General features: G+C 32.5%; 1 protein-coding gene, 1 long non-coding RNA gene and 1 pseudogene across 2 annotated transcripts; all 3 read right to left on the bottom strand.

Moving 5' to 3' along the window:
* Nucleotides 1–4979: 4979 nt before the first annotated feature.
* Nucleotides 4980–6337, bottom strand: LOC148920647 (uncharacterized). The gene is made up of 3 exons (XR_016123153.1): nucleotides 6095–6337; nucleotides 5416–5476; nucleotides 4980–5327 (listed from the first exon to the last, which is right to left on the bottom strand). It is a non-coding gene; the product is annotated as an uncharacterized LOC148920647 (long non-coding RNA).
* Nucleotides 6338–8288: 1951 nt separating this feature from the next.
* On the bottom strand, nucleotides 8289–8984 carry LOC148920646 (uncharacterized). Its single transcript, XM_089044013.1, has one exon. The coding sequence runs from the start codon at nucleotides 8951–8953 to the stop codon at nucleotides 8393–8395; it is 561 nt and encodes a 186-aa protein (XP_088900139.1). The 5' UTR covers nucleotides 8954–8984; the 3' UTR covers nucleotides 8289–8392.
* Nucleotides 8985–9064: 80 nt separating this feature from the next.
* Nucleotides 9065–17205, bottom strand: LOC148920645 (uncharacterized; annotated as a pseudogene).
* Nucleotides 17206–17408: the final 203 nt, after the last annotated feature.

Raw genomic sequence — 17408 nt, 5'->3', positions numbered from 1 at the left:
TTGATGAGTCACACGCCACATGGGCGAATTATGGGGCCCACAATTTAATCCACCAAACCCTAATTATTTTATCATCCAATGGGATTTATTACACCGAAATTTCATTGTCTACAGTTACACTTAGAGTCATTATTCCATACGGACACACCATCCCGTTTTTGCATCATGGTACGTGGAATCTATTTACAATTACCCAGTTATTATGAGTAAATTGCATGTCACTTCATAGTATGACTTGACAATTTATATGCAATTGCTTACAACGAATATGCAATTGCACAACCATTCTAGGCCTAGCCAGCCCACGCGTTAAACATCACATTATCGCTAATTGCATACAGGAGGCCACTACTACAAAAATCGAAATAGACGACGGGAAACCACCGTCGTGTAAAAGATTTTACAACCGTCGTGAAATCGACTGCCATCTATTTGGCTGTCAAACTATAACGGCTTTTCACCATCGTTGTTTATCTTTAAAGACGACGGTTTTTAAAGAAAATCGTCGCTGTTTAGAGGTAAAGATCGTTAATTATAGGAGGAAAGACGACTGTTTTTAATAAAACCGTCGTGTATTGTATGTAAAGATGACGGTTTTTTATGAAAACCATCGTGAATTATTTATAAAGACGACGATTGTTTTATAAAAAACCGCTCATCTTTACATACAATAGAGACCCTTTAAAAAAAAGTTCATCTTTACTTCACAATGATTTATCCTTTTTAAAAAAACGCCATATTTATATATAATAGATGACCATTTTTAAAAAACCGCTATCTTTACATATAATAGACGACCCTTTTAAAAAACCGTCATCTTTACATATAATACACGACCTTTTTTTTTTATAATAAAATCGCTATCTTTACCTTTAATAGATGACCATTTTTTATAAAAATGTCGTTAATTATCTGTAAAGACCATGATTTATTATAAAAACCGTCGTCCAATAAGTTTCCAAACTGCTACATTTTAGTTCTTTTTTATTTCCTATGATATTATACAATGATTTTAACTAGAAAACCAACCATAATGCTTTATCAATGAATATATACACTCAAAAATAGTTTCTTTCATAAAACTTGAAGATTCAATAGTTATTACATAGTTAACCAATCTTTATTCTACAACAAACATAATTCCTAACAAGACCTACGACTCCTAATCCAAGCATTTCTCATCCAAACATACAAATGATGCACAATGAAGTCTCCTCTATCATCCCAGAATAAATCAAAATGACAAAGAGAGAAAAAAAGCTAAGATTATAAACATAAAAAATTAGGTGGAAGAGAAATTTTACCATTGGACCATATTTCCATAGAAAACTTGTAAAATGAACGTAAAAAAGACCATCAAGAACCTGCAAAAGGAAAAATATATAAATAAAATGATGGTGAAAAGAGAAGGTAATAAATTTTCAACAAAAAAACATACTGACTCACATAGAAAACCTGCAAAAGAAAAAGTTATAAATCTGCAAGCTTCCTTATCATCTCCTGATAACCAAATCAGAAAATCTAAAAAGAAACCATAAATATAAAAAAATATGTAAACAAACCTGACAAATCAAGAGAGACAAAATCTGAAATTAGGGAGACAAAGAACATACCAGAAACACAAAGAGACTAATCTAGAATTCACTAGCAAGATATAGAAGGGTATTGAGAGATTAGGTGACTTTCAAATCAAACCTTTCAACCAGCTTTGATTCTCAAATACAGAACCTCTCTCTACATCTTATAGATCTCACGAAGACCTCAATCTCTCAACTCCTTCATTGATATCGATTTTTTGATGATTTTGTAGAGAGTTTCATAAGGGTGTTTTAGAGAGTGCAAGAGGGTTTCAAGGAGGGAGAGATAAGGTTTTCAAAGACCGGGGAAAATCTGAAAATTTGTCGAGTGCGAATTAAGTAGCATTTTTTTAGTGTGTTTTAAAAGACGACGCTTGTTAATGAGAGATAAGGTTTTCAAAGACGGGTGAAAATTTGAAAATTTGTCGAGCTCGAATTCACTTAAGTAGCCATTTTTAGCGTGTTTTAAAAGACGATTTACACTTTTAAAAAAAAAAATCGTCATCTTTACATAAAATAGACGACGGTTTGTTATAAAAAGTGTTATCTTTACATATAATAGACGACCCTTTTTTTAAAACAACCGTCATTTTTACTTTATAATAGACGACCCTTTTTTTATAAAAATCGCTATCTTTACCTATAATAAACGTACTCATTTAAAAAAAAAAATTGTCATCTTTACTTTCAACTCTTTAAATGCTTTTGAAGGCTAAACGACTCAAATGGCCAAAACATCATATGTTAGCGCAAAGCGCTGTTCGATTCCCGCTTCATTCTCTTTTAGAAAGGTATTATGAACTCAATCGAGTTCTGACGACAAAACTGCAAATTTCGCTTACGCCCTTTCGCTTCCCACGCTTTTATGCATCAAAACCGATAACAGCCCCATACTAGTTACATGCCTCTTGAAAACATTATTTGGTAGCCCTTTATTGAATGTAACAGCCTCATACTAGTTACATACACCTTTACATATAATAGGCGATCATTTTTTAAAAAAAGCCGTCATCTTTACTTCATAATAGACGACCCTTTTTAAAAACCATCATCTTTACATATAATAGACGACCCTTTCTTTTAAAAAAACCGCTCATCTTTACTTCATAATAGACGATTCTTTTAAAACAAACCGTCATCTTTACTTCATAATAGACGACCATTTAAAAAAAAAACGGTCATCTTTACATATAATAGACGACAGTTCTTCAAAACAACCATGTCTTTAGCAAAAAAATGACACTTGATTTTTAAAAGACGATGCTTGTCATACCAGCTGTCGCTTTTGATCATATTTTAACTCAAGAAAACCTTTTTAATAAGACGACGCTGTTTAATTTGTGTGTGTCGTTATAAAAAAAATATTCAATATTACCTTCGTTTTTTAGTTGTTTAAGTCACTTATCCACAACGGTTTTTTGTTACCGTCGTCTTTTTAAATACAACGACGGTTTTTTCTTCTACCGTCGTCTTTTTCTGGTCGTCTTTTTCACTTTTTGTAGTAGTACCGGTCAAAAATTACATCAAAACTATATGCAATTGCACATAAGAAATGATACAGCAAAATGTGGAGTGTTGGATGTTAATACTCGTATTCAAATTCTTTAGCTAAGAAAACACCAGTTCTAAGACATGTGGCTTGCAAAAGTTTACCATCAACCACTTGGATTGAAGAAACCAAAACTCGGAGGAGGTTTCTCAGTTACAGAACTCTTCTTTCTCTTTTGATGCCAACCTCAGTTCTCCACTAACAAGCCTAAATACTCCAATTAGATTCATCATGACTAGAGTTCTTGAATAATAAAACAAATCTCAAAATTGAAAAAAAAAGTAAAAAGAAAGTTATGTAGTCTGTTTAGAATTACCCACTTATTATATAAGTAATTGCATGTAGGTTCACAATATGACTTAGCATTTTATATGCAATTGCAGAACCATTCTAGGCCTATCTAGCCTACATGCATTAACAGCTGAAAATCGGCAATTACATGGTCTCCTTGCAATTCCTTGGCCACTATTTGGAAATTGAATGGTTGTCAATACAAATGCTAACAACGCAAATTACATTGGATTACACATTACTCATATCACCATTAAATTTGTAACTTACATTCTAAAGTCGAATAAGTATAAGAAAAATCACGATTACACTTCATAACTTAGAGCCTAAAGCCTAATAAGCATATGATAAAAAAAAACACCTCAAATATCATCATACCATCCAATGTTAACACTAATGATCCAATGGTTCAAAATAAGTGGCCGGTCAACTGGTTCTCCCTTTTAACTCTCACATGTATTGAATTGAATGCTTATGCTCATTAAAGTATTATATGATAATGTATAGATACTCAAACAACATAATAATTAAACTATCTATATTATAAATCCTTGTTTGTCACATTATCATATACATGAGAACTTTTGAGTTTACATGTCCTCAAGTTAAAAAAATAATGTGAATATTCTTCCTAAGGCTAGTGTCACACCCCTAGTACAACATTAAATCTTTCAATCGTATAGTCATATTATTATTTTTATTTCAATAGTAATTGAAAACACATTGCTCATCTACTTTTACCTTAAATTAAGACCTACATAACAAAATGCTCAAAGGTTTGACTCATTAGCTTATTAAGTCAGGCCTGGAACAAAAAGAGCATAATTAAAGTTGGGCCCGACAAGTCTTATATTTTTGGGCAAGTCGGGCCAAGGTAATTCGGTCGTCGCGAGCTCACCGTCATAGCCCATGCTGACCGAGACCCAGTAGGCCAACCCATTTCTATTCCATTTACTATATTATATTTGTTTTTAGGGAAAAAAATGTTACATAATATTATTATTATATACAAATTTAACCCATTTTTTTCTTTCTAATAATAAAATTTTAAAATATCTTTTTAAAACTCAAACAATAGTGTAACCATTGGCTTCTTTTTCAAAAAAATATAAATAAAAAGCTCCCTAACAGCTTCAAATGTCTAAAAAGTACTATCATATAGAATTAACTAGTAAAGGTGCTCACGATGTCAGGGTTTTAAAATTATGAAATGTGTATAAAGCGATGAAAATAGGCGGGAACATCTCAACTACCCAATACAAAATACTGTGGTCTACTAACATGTTCAAATATTGTAATCATCTAAACCTATCATTACAACAACAAATTAACACCAACCAATTACCAATTGATGCCATTAGCTAATTCCTATGCTCTATTCATAAAACTTAAAAAAATTAATTGAAATTTCAGCCTAGAAACTCACCCTTACTTAACAGAATCAAAACGCCAACCAAACCGCTTCTATCCAAAGCAACGTAAAGACCACCTGCAAAATATCAAAAGAAAACATGGTTTTAAAAAAGAAGAAAAAGGAAGAAAAAACAGAAAATCGAGAAGAAATTAGCTTGAGTATTTCATGCATGCACAATCTTTTCATTAAACCAAAAAATTAGCTTGACCAAAATCTGTAAGGAAAGAAACCACTCAAGACTACCCAAATTAGAAACCACTCAAGACTACCCAAATTAATGTGTTTTGGGTAAAGAAAAACATTGTAAAGGCACAGGAAAAGGGCTGTTTAAATGATTCTAGATGCATTTGAAACAAAGAGTATATGATCAAAAAGCTACTGGCCTAAACAATCAAAAGTTACCTATGCAAAAGTCACCCTAAACAATCAAAATCCCAAAACAACTATCCCTGCATTGTCGTTGTCATCAAAGATTTGAAAATTCTATCTCATAACCCTACACCACCAAAAACACAGAATCAATACTAAACTCAAAGAATAAGAACTAAAATTAATAGAGAAAATTGAACTTGATTCAAGCTTACCAATATGTCATGATGTATAAATACCTCAGCTTTTATATAGCATTAGGGATTACCCAAGAACCTGAAATCAAATTAACGAAATAAATGAAGCGTAAATTTGTAAAAAATAAATAAAAATAAAATACCCAGAGCAAGACAGAGAATGAGAGAGACACAAAGTCCAACATGAAATCAGTGGCCAGTGTGGAAACTAAAGCAAAATTTGGAAGTCTGAAAGACTCTCACAAACATAGACTAAAAACTTGGATCCGAAGAGAGGTTCGGTAATGCTTGTAGTAAAAGCTTAGCCAGAACGAAAAAGCAAAAGAAATGGATAACAAAATCACCCAAAGAGAAAGAGAGAATATTTTCTGTAAAAATGGCGTTCTAGAATAAAATCAGAGTGTTACCTAAGAATATCCAGAAATTAAAGTGAAATCATATAAGGATGCCAAAAAAACAAACGCAATTCAGGTAAGTGAAAGCAGAGATGGAGAGAAGGAAATTTGCTAATTTGTTTTAATTTGTTAACAATATCCAGAAGAGAGAGAGAGAGAGAGAGAGAGAGATTAATCCCCGAAAAATAATTAAAAAAAGCAGAAAATCAAAATGGACGAAAACCATTTGGTGAACCAAAAACAAAACCAAAATATGAGAGAGAGAGAGAGAGAGAGAGAGAGAGAGAGAGAGAGATTCATACCATTGATATCAAACCCATCAAATCTAAATGCTTTTTTCATTGGTGCTCTGGAGAAACAACATATATAATCAAAGAAATTCCATTAGGATTCAAAAATTAGAGATAGTAAACATATCAAACCTAAATGCTTTCAACATTGAACCAAAAAGAGGAAGCATGGTCTAATGTATGAGAAATCCGAATATCACAACAAAACACAGATTCAAAGAACAACAACATTGAGCAAGCATATTGATGAGTACTTCATCGATTCTTAAGCTACATATTTTTGGGAAAATCACAGCTAATCAGTAACAACATTGAGATTCAGAGTGATTAATTGGCATTTAGAAACCCTAATCCACTACTGAAATTAGCTAAACACAAAACAACAACAGACCACGAAATCAACAGAGGGGTAATAGTCCGTACGTTACCTAAATTCTTTCTTTATGAAACTGTTGAAATATGAAACTGTAAATTTCCTTCTACTCACTACATTGGGGTTGGTTTAACCAACAAAGTAGAAAAAGGAATGCTACCCAGTGATGAAAAATATGTTCAATTATTAGGGGAAAAAAATGGATAAAGGGAAAAGTTAAAACAAATGAAATAAATTCTCGCCAGGCCAACAAAAATTGAACTTAAAATGCATGTTCTAAGTAGTTAGCAGGAAGACCCAAAAACAACCAAACTAATGTGAACTTTCGACTTTAGCAAGATGGACAAAATTGAAGAATTAAGAGCTGCAACAACTGTACATCTCATATAAAAAAAATCAGAACAGATAAAAACCATTTGGTGAACCAAAAACAAAACCAAAATGAGACAGAGATTCATACCATTGACATCGATTCCAGTATTAATTACTCCAGCTTTTCTTTCAATCTTCCTCCCTGTAACAACAAACCAAAGTCAATTTCTGATTTACTTCTCAATTTTCAACATGACGAATGGATAAAGGATGCGAAGAGCAGATGAGATGAGATGAATTCGCGGGGGGAGAGATCTGAAAATAAGCTATGCAGGCTTACCTTGAAAGTACCCATGTCTGCGAATTAGAGAAGACGACTATGATCTCTGAGGACTCTCTCTCTCTCTCGCACCTCTTCAACATTAAATATAAATATTTGCTTGTCAAAGAATAGCAACACTGAAATAGATGTATCCTGCGTATCCATTCCAAATTCCTAGCAGCTGCAAAGAGTAGAAGCATGACCAAATTATTAGCCAAGAAAAGGAAAAAAACAATAGAACCAAACTCTGATTCTCAAATTAGGATATACAAACTTTTTTAGTTTTCAATAAGTCTCCATTCAACGCAAAAATCAGCAAAAACCAGCTTCAGAATCAAACCCGAACAAAAAATTATGAATTTTAACTCTTTTGAATTCTTTCTCGTCATCACTAATGTCCACAAACAGAATTCCAATTTAGAAGTTTTCAAATCCCACATATATTTCCTAAACCAGTCTTCTTCAAGTCAACTATGCTAAAACATTGCAATCAGCCTTAGAATCACACTCCAAATTTTCTTTCCCCTACCAAAACAAAAATTATCAAATTCAGATCCATAGTCTCATAAACCAGTATAAGAACGAATTTGAATTAAAACCCTGTAGTAAAAGAACGAACATATCTTTAAACAGAGCTACCAAATAGCAAAGCACATCCTGCTTACCAAAACAGAGCTATCCTAAACCCTATAACAAAAGAACCAGCATATCCAAATACCGATTTCTGGTTTACCACTAATTTTTAATAACCAAACAGAAAACCTTACCAAAAGCAATCATATAGTATTTTAATAACTAAATTGTTTAACCTGATTTCATGAAAATAATAACACAATCAAATCAATTTCAGTATTTGGATAAAATTTGCAAATCAATAACACAGACCCACTCCTATAAAGTCGAAGCCTCCAGATAATCGCTCGCAACGGAGGAGAGAAAGGAAGAGAGAAGAAAGAGAGAGAGGGCTGCAATGAAGGGGATGAGGTTTTCCTTCTCTCAGCGACTCCAACGACAATAATTGAATGATCTATTTTGATCACACAGCATAAAAACATAATTAACAACCGAATCAAGCATGCGGGCGAAGAAATTATCTCATAGTTCCTTAAAAAAACAGCCATATACCACAACCTTACCAACTGAAAAAGACAATTGTCGCAGAGCCTCAATGAATGGCATGGATTCATTGTCACCTAACAATAAAGAAAATAGTTAGCACTTGCATATAAACACAAAAAAAGAACAATGAGTCATATAACATGTCTATGTTTTAACTATCGCTTACCCACAGTCCCACTCAATTCTATAATATAAAAATATGCAGAGCGCTCTTTTCCATCGACAGGAATGAGAGTAAATTTTGAAGAACATCTTTGTACACTATGTTTTTAGTGTACTTATTTGGCACTTCGTTATTATTATCTATTATGATTTTGAGGCCTTCTCTAGACGTAACTCTAGATAACGCGACATAAAGTCTGCCCTTATGAGTGAAAACAGGTTGGGGCAGATATAACCCAACTTGTTTTAAAGATTGACCTTGACTTTTGTTTATTGTCATAGCATAGCATGGTCTAATTGGGAATTGGCGCCTTTTAAAAATGAAAGGCCATTTGTTTTCTGTTGCTGAAAGAACGATCCTAGGTATAAACACTTTGTGGCCAATGTGGCTACCAGTGAGTATTTTTGCTTCAATAACTCTATCAACCATTTGGGTCACAACTAATCTTGTTCCATTACATAAACCTGAAGATTGATTTAGGTTTCTCAATAACATTATAGGCATGCCTATTTTTAAAGTCAAACTATGTTCAAGCAAACCATTGAATTCAAGTTGATTGAGAAATTCTGTGAAATAGATCATACAAATGTTTTCAAAATTGGTTGATAATGCGTTTTCTCCAGGCAATAAGTCTATTATGTAATTATTTATCTCTCACAAAGAGAATTCGAGTCAGTAATAATGGCTCGCTCCTTAAATAAGCAAAATCGGCAAAATTTTGTCGAAATCTGGGTAAGTTGCCAAAAAAATTGATTGAATAGGATCTATGTTTGATTGAATGAGTAAATCTGGAGGAATTTCAATCCAAGGTGCCTCTTCATCATTTGGATCGTCTATATCAATTATTTGGCCATTTCCAATTTGAAGAATCCAGGCAGCAAACTCACTTATTTTCTGTTTTTCTTCACTGTTCAACCCTTTTTTTGATAGCCTCATGTTTTCTTTTAAACATAATATTTTAAAATAAGGCCATAAGTAAGAGCTATTTAGAGAGGCGTCTATGATTTCTTCTCTTGTTCCTCCTGGAATAACTGGTAATATTTGTCTAAAATCACCACCTAGTAAAAAAGGCCTGCCACCAAATGGAGCATTTTGATGTGATAAAATATCACGAAGTCATTTATCTAATGCTTCAAAACAATGTTTATGATTCATAGGAGCTTTATCCCAAACAATTAGTTCAGCCTTTTCAATCAATCTAGCAAGATGAGTTGTTTTTTTAATCTGACATGTTGAGGAATTGGTAACAATTAAGGGAATCTTAAATCTAGAGTGAGCTGTTCTACCACCTGGCAATAATAATGACGCTATTCCTGATGAAGCAACAGCTAAAACAATCTTACCTTCAGATCTAATTTTACTTATTATAGTATGCCACAAAAAAGTTTTTCCAGTTCCTCCATGGCCATGAACAAAAAAAAGGCCTAGTTTTTTTTCATTCACAGCATTAATCACAGAATCATATACATCTCTTTGGCCTTTGTTTAGCTGTGTTATCAAAATTGAGTGTTCTTTTCTTAAATGATGAACATCATAATTTAACTCTTCTCTTAGCAATTTAATTCTAATTTCTGACATTTTATGTTCATCAGGCATTGGAAGATAATGATCTTTTAAAGAGCTAGATGATGTGTTAAAAAGTTGTTCTAATTCAAACAAAAGCGAATTTTTTAATTCAGATTCTGACAAAATAAGATTTGGCATTAGAAAAGCTTTTTGTAGTTTGTACAAAATGTCATCACACATATTTTGCCAATAAGTATAAAAAAGCAATTGAGGATTTCCTACATCACAAAACAAAAAGCATGAGTTAACTTATAATATTTTTATTACATCTATAGCCTAATCAAGCAAAATGGACACACACCAACAGTACTGCAGCTATAAAAATAAGATTTTTCAAACACAACATCTGAAAACAAATTAAACACAATTTCTGCAGCCTAACCAAGCAAACCAGATATACGCAAGAACATCATAACCACAGAAATAACAATTTTCAAATGAAACAATATCCAAAAACCAATTTTCTACAGTTGATATGCATGACTTCTTCAGAAGACGAATAGAAAACTGACCTGTTGCCTAACAACAATGGGAAGAGCTATCAATAGTCGAAAACGCAGTTAAGACAACACCTATAACAAACGCAACCGAAAAAATGAAATCAAGGAATAATCAAAAGAGCAAAAAATAAAAACATACAGATTCTGTTTGTGATTATGGTTTGAAAGCACATGACTTATATATACATTCTGATTAATATATATATATATACACACACATACATGCTCTAAATAAAATGTAAGAAAGAAGTAACAACACATTAAAAGCAGCAACTTCTAAGCTAATTACTTTTGAATTTTCAAACTTTCATATATATATATATATATATAGAGAGAGAGAGAGAGAGAGAAATTACCCATGCAAAAGCCAAGGTTCTCGCCAAGATCAGCAGCAAAAATTGTATCTGTCAATTACAACCAAGGTCAGAAAATCGTAGGCAAAGATATTGACACATGGTGTATCCTTAATTATATAACTGATCTGTTATATTTGAGTATCCTATTAACTCTAAAAAGTTAGTGATAAAGTTGGTGATTTAGTTTGTTAGATTATAGATTTCTTGATTAGTAAGAATGAGCAGCCTGAGACTATGAATTACATATAGTCTCAGCTAGCTTTCATAAAATCTTTAAGAGAGGTATCACTCAGCCAAAAGAAAAGTAGATACCTTTAATCAATAGTGAGCAATGAAATTATGCCTTTTTTTTTTCTAAGCAAATTAGTTGAAAATAAAATCAGAAGCAAGATTGGTCTCTAGGGATTTCAATTATCATCACATCTTATACTTCGGGTTCAAGCATGGCATAAACAGTAATTGAGAACAAAAACAAAGATTTTATTGACACTTAACCAATGAGATATTCCTAGCATACATTAAACCTAACTATTTTGACACACCATCAATGATACATTCCTAGCATACATTAAACCTAACTATTTTGCACATCAATAGACTTGAAAATCAAATATGAAAAGCAACATTCGTCATGCTTTTAGGCATCAACTTTTGGTTCATTAGTTCATTAGCTTTAATATACCAACCTTTGGTCAAAACTAATTACTCAGTTTTTTTTTTTTTTTGACATCATTCATTATAATTGATTAATGAATTAATACGTTTGTTTTTATGAATTTGCATATTATTCACATATAATTCATGGAATCTGATTAACCAATTTGTGCATTTTCTTAAATTGGATCAAGTTTTATTATAATTGATGCAACAAAGGAAAGAAAAAGGAAAGAAAGGTTATCAACAATTACTCATTTATCAACAGAGATTCTAAGAAATTATCTTCTTGTTTATCAACCAATTCAATCAAAAGCAACAATCAAAGGCTGAGATAGCTAGAATACCTCAGTTGTAATGATTCAAAATGAAAAACATAGAGAATAAACTCAGCAAGCAACAAAATCCCAGAAACACGGTGCCTAAAAAAATTATACTAATAGAATCAACAACAATTTTCCATTTTTTCCTATAAAGTGAAAAACAGAGAATTTCAAAAACTCATTACAGTAATCCTCATTCATAATCTCACTTATCTCATAAGTATTAGTGTCATCCGCCAATGCACATTACAAAATTTTGTTCACAAAAAAAAAAAAAAAAAAGGAATAATAGATGCGAAGTTCATTAATTTGATTTAAAAAATACTAAACCTTGAACATGTCCGGTTCATAACCATAGTCAAATGTTTAATATAACATATACTCAATTCATCAATTCAATGAAAAATCAATCATACCACTTATCTAAATCATAATTTCAATGGAAAATGCCTTTATACAAACACAATTTAGAGTAATCCATCAACAGCTGATGAATTGATTGTTTTTGTTGGGGGACAAAAGCAAGTGTTTCTAAAACAGAGAATAAAAACATAAAAGTTTTTGAATCTTAGATTCCCTTTTTTACTTTTTGTTCCTTTTCATCTGTTTTCCCACAAAGCACAGGAATATTATTTGGTATCCATTACTATCATTTATCATAGACTACAACTAAACAATGGCTATGAAATGCCAGCAAAAAATTAGATATAAAAGAAAACAGAAGCCAAATACACAAAAAATTTCACACACATTCAATCACAAAAGAACCGTAAAATACGTGGCACCAATAAACACTATGACTCAAACGAATCAAAATTCAGATAAAAATAAAATGTCCAAGAGCTACAGAGAAAATCTCACCAAATCCAACACGTTAATAATTTCTTTTCCTTAAACACAGAAATAGAAAAGAAAAGAAAAAAGGGGGAAAAACAGTTCCACCTTTCCTTCCATTTCCTATATTAACCATTTTCAGTTTTGAAAAAAGTTGGGAATCCCATTGCTCTGCTAGTGATTCAAAATAAGAAAATTAAAGAAAACATAGGAAAAGATTGAATGTCAAGATGAAGAGTGTGTTAAGAAGACAAATAAAAGTCCCAAGATTCGTAGGTATTGCATTTGGAATTTCCCTTTTCCACCAGCAAATGTCCGTTTGTGTGTTGGCTCTCTACTCTATCATTCAATCTACCAAAGTTTCTCCTTTTTTTTTTACAATAAACAAAAGAAAACCATGCTCAAGAAAATTTAATAATAAACTTTTTAAAGCAAGACGAACAAAAAATAGAGCATGAAAGATGTGTCTATATGGTGGATGTACTAATATGATATGGAAGTCAAATAAGAAGGAAAAAAATACCCAGGAATCCAATAAAAGTAGCAGATCAATTGAAATATTATAAAGTGATTCTTTAGTTCTAACCTTTGTAAACAAAACAATAGCTAATGTATATGGATCCTCAATTGAAAACAAAACTAATGATAAAATTCAGAGTAAAAACAACAGCAAAAGCGTACATATCAAATTACAACCTTGTAATCCAGAGGCTTTCTTTACTTGTACAAAAACTCTATAAACTAAACAATGTGAAAATCAAAAACAAAAAAAGAAAGCCCAATTGTCAAAACACTCAAAGGATTCACCAACATGCTCAGATATTGTAAACATCTAAATCTATCACTACAACAACAATTAACACCAAACAATTAGATCGGCTTTTTCAATTAGTTGGGCAAGATGAGTTCCCTTTTTTATCTGATATGTTGAGCAATTGTTAATAGTTAAGGGGATCTTAAATTTAGGAAACATGGCTACCAGATAGGTTCTCTTTTTTAGGGCAGTTAAGGGGTTCTATAAAGTATCAGGCTACCGGATTTCTCCTGTTCAAAGAGGGATCTTAATAAAATTAGAACTCACAAACTAAGAGCGAATTGAGAATGGTTACATTCATATTTTCTGAGCATAGATATATTATACAGAAAGAAAAGCTGGCCAAAGAGAACTATATAAAAAGATACTTATTTAATTAAAAAATGAGGGTATATATATACCTATCATCCAAAGCAGTGTGTAACTTAACAATGGTTTCTTCCTCCTCAGCAGTGATGTTCCCTCTCTTCAAGTCAGCCCTCAGATAATTTATGCACCTCAGTCTGTAACTCTTCCCACACCTCAGCAATCCTTCAAATCACACACAAAGACATTGATTTGTGTATATTTACAACCAAATGAAGACACATTGGGAATATATATAAGGGATCCTTTATTGCAAAAATCTTTCAACACTAAGGTTTAGAGTTCAAATTCAATCAGAATTTGTCAAAGCATATAAAATATAAAAACAATTTCAAACCCAGAAAAAGCCAAATCCAGCTAGTGACAACAGAGTAAACAACTAAAAAGACCATCGCTTGTAATGAGAACCCCCAAATCTGTAATGTTTCCCATCATTTATCATAGACTACAACTAAACAATGGCTCTGAAAGGCCGGCAAAAAATTAGATATAAAAGAAAACAGAAGCCAAACATACAAAAATTTTCACACATTCAATCACAAAAAAAGTGTAAAATATGTAGCACTAATAAACACTATGACTCAAACTGATCAAAATTCAGATAAAAATAAAAATGTCCAAGAGCTATAGAGATAATCTCACCAAATCCAACACGTTAATAATTTCTTTTCCTTAAACACAGAATTAGAAAATAAGGGAAAAAAACAGTTCCACCTTTTCTTCCAATTTCTATATCAACTATTTTCAGTTTTGAAAAAATTTGGGAATCCCATTGCTCTGTTAGTGGTTCAAAATAAGCAAATTAAAGAAAACAGAGGGAAAGATAGAATGTCAAGATGAGGAGTGTTAAAAGGAGAAGACAAATAAAAAGTCTCGAGACTCGCAGGTATTGCATTTGGAATTTCCCTTTTTTAACACGAAATGTCGGTTTGTGTGTTGGCTCTCTATGAGGTTGACAATTCTCTCATTCAATATACAAAAGTTTCTCTCCTTTTTTTTTTTTTTTTTTTCTTTGTTCTGTTTTTTTTTTTTTTACAACAAACAAAAGAAAACCATGTTCAAGAAAAATTAATAATTAACTTTTTAGAAGCAAGATAGACGAAAAATAGAGCAGGAAAGATGTGTCTGTGTGGTGGATGTACTAATATGATATGAGAGTTATTAAAAAAATACTAAAAAATCCAATAAAAGTAGCAGGTCAATTGAAGTATTATAAAGTGATTCTTTAATTCTAACCTTTGTAAGTATATTATTGGATTAAAAGAACGTTTTCAACTTTTGTTGTCCTAGTAATTAAGAGATAAAGTGATTCTTCACTTCTAAATATTATTGTTACTCTACTGATCATAATAGCTTTTCAAGTTCTGCTTTCCTTGAGAGAGAGAGAGAGAGAGAGAGTATTGAATAAAAAATTTCACAAAAACAAAAGAAACAAACAAATTCAAAAACCAAAAAACAACAGAAAATTGGAGTTAGGACCACTTTGAAATGTTTTGAAAATTTTCCACTACTTTAAATACCAACCAATTGCAATTTGCAACAGAAAAATGGCAGCGTCTCATAAACGCTGCTTCAGAACACAGGGCCAGTGATTGATTCCCCACTGACCCACATACACACAAAGAGAAAGACACCATGTTTTTCCCTCCAATCAATTACGCATTCTCACTCTCTCCCCATGCTAGGAGTTCTCAAGTACCCAATTGCCAAAATACTCAAAAGGATTTACCAACATATTCAGATATTGTAATCATCTAAACCTATCATTACAACAACAAATTAACACTAACCAATTGTCAATTGATGCCATTAGCTAAGTTCTATGCTCTATTCACAAAACTTAAAACAATTAATTGGAATTTCAGCCTAGAAACTCACCCCTTGCTTAACAGAATTGAAAACACCAACCAAACTGCTCTATTTAAAGCAACAAAAGACCACCTGCAAAATATCAAAAGAAAACATGGTTTAAAAAAAGAAGAAGAAAAAGGAAGAAAAAACAGAAAAATCGGAGAAGAAATTAGCTTGAGCATTTTATATATGCACAATCTTTTCATTAAACCAAAAAAATTAGCTTGAGCAAAATCTGTACAGAAAAATGTCTCTCTGTTAAAGTAACCTTGTTGCCAAGGCAAGTTCTGGAAATCCACCTCAGGTTTAATAAACGTTCTTCATAGTGTTTTTTCTGGTAGTTACTTGGTGCACTAAGGCCTCTGTTATATTTTGTCTGCCTTTGCATCTCCGGGCCCTGTTTAATTTAACCAGGCTTGACCTCTAGGTCCTTCTTAACAAACTTTGGGAAGGGAATCCAATTTCTCTTTAAGGCGATAGACATGAAAGATAGTCTTTAGTTTGGTTGAAGCAGGAATCTTTAGTTTGTAAGCCAGTGCTCTAATTCTTTCTAAAATCTGAAAAGGGCTGTAACCTCAAGGTGAAAGCGTAAAAGCATTGGCTATGTGATTGTAGGCAGAAATAGACCTAATCTCCTACCAGAAAAACATGATCCCACCGCTTCTTATCTGCAAAATTTCATGTGCCTTTGAGCTTCATGTAATTGTGACACAACTACTTTAAAATGGAATCAATTCCTTAGTTCTTGCCAACCTGTGGTATAGAGCTTGACCCAGTAACACAGTAACTAAGCTTTGGTGGTTTGTGCCCATAAACTACTTCTAAAGGAGAGGCCAAGCGAAAGAAGAAACATAACATTCAACAAATAAGTACAAAGTCTTACTTGCAAAGACCTCTTCTTGACATTAAACACACATATGTATGACAAACTCGTAGTTGAACATCAAAACATATATATCAGAGTACTGTTGAACTGATCACATATGAAACAATTAATCGGAAAACAATCAAGATAAGTACAAACAGAAAAAATAAATAAATAAATAAATCAGCCACACAGAAAATCTATAACCACACGCAAACAGGAAATATATAACATCTATTAGAATTATAATTCTGATCTGGAGTCATAAAAGTAAAATTTAAAAAAAAAAAAAAAGGAGTCGCCTATAAACCACAAACAAACAGAATATCAACCACACAGACATCAATTACCAGATTGATGAGCAGACTGGGGGTTCTCATATTGATTACTCCATTTCTTTTTCCTTAGATCTTCCTCCTTGTAAGAACAAACCAAACTCAATTTCTGATTTACTTCTCAATTTTCAACATGACAAATGAATAAACCAACCTAGAAAACCAAAAAAATGTTAAAACCAACCTTTTTTTTACGAAACCTAGAAATCCTTTGAGCTAAACCCGTGCGATGAGAAGAAGGATGAAGCGCAGCTGGAACGGCAACACACGAACGCAACATCTGAGAGGAAAACCGATGAGATAAAGACCAAAAGGGCGGCTGGATTTGCAGCGCGCCTCCCCAAAGGAAAATCGACGGCCCCCCACGCATGCAAAATGTGAACTCGATCTTCCATGGTTGCCCCCAACCAGCCCAACCAACCGGTTCAAACGGATCGAAATCTCAGCGACGAAACCTTAGAATCGAAAGAGATGTGAATGAGAAGGGGCAAAAGGGAACATAGGAAAAATTCAGTAAAGGGCAAAATCGGCAATTCACTATTGCTAAGCTACAGCTTCTAGGAACAGTGAAAT

The sequence above is a fragment of the Prunus mume genome, linkage group LG1 (genome assembly GCF_029339155.1).
Source record: "Prunus mume cultivar Tortuosa linkage group LG1, ASM2933915v1, whole genome shotgun sequence".
Taxonomy (NCBI): domain Eukaryota; kingdom Viridiplantae; phylum Streptophyta; class Magnoliopsida; order Rosales; family Rosaceae; genus Prunus; species Prunus mume.
The sequence above is the reverse complement of the archived record's forward strand: the minus strand, read 5'-3'. Positions and strand labels throughout refer to the sequence as shown.

Bases quoted from the DNA above. Each gene is read 5' to 3' on its own strand.
- LOC148920646 (XM_089044013.1), bottom strand. From the start codon at position 8,953: ATGATCTATTTCACAGAATTTCTCAATCAACTTGAATTCAATGGTTTG.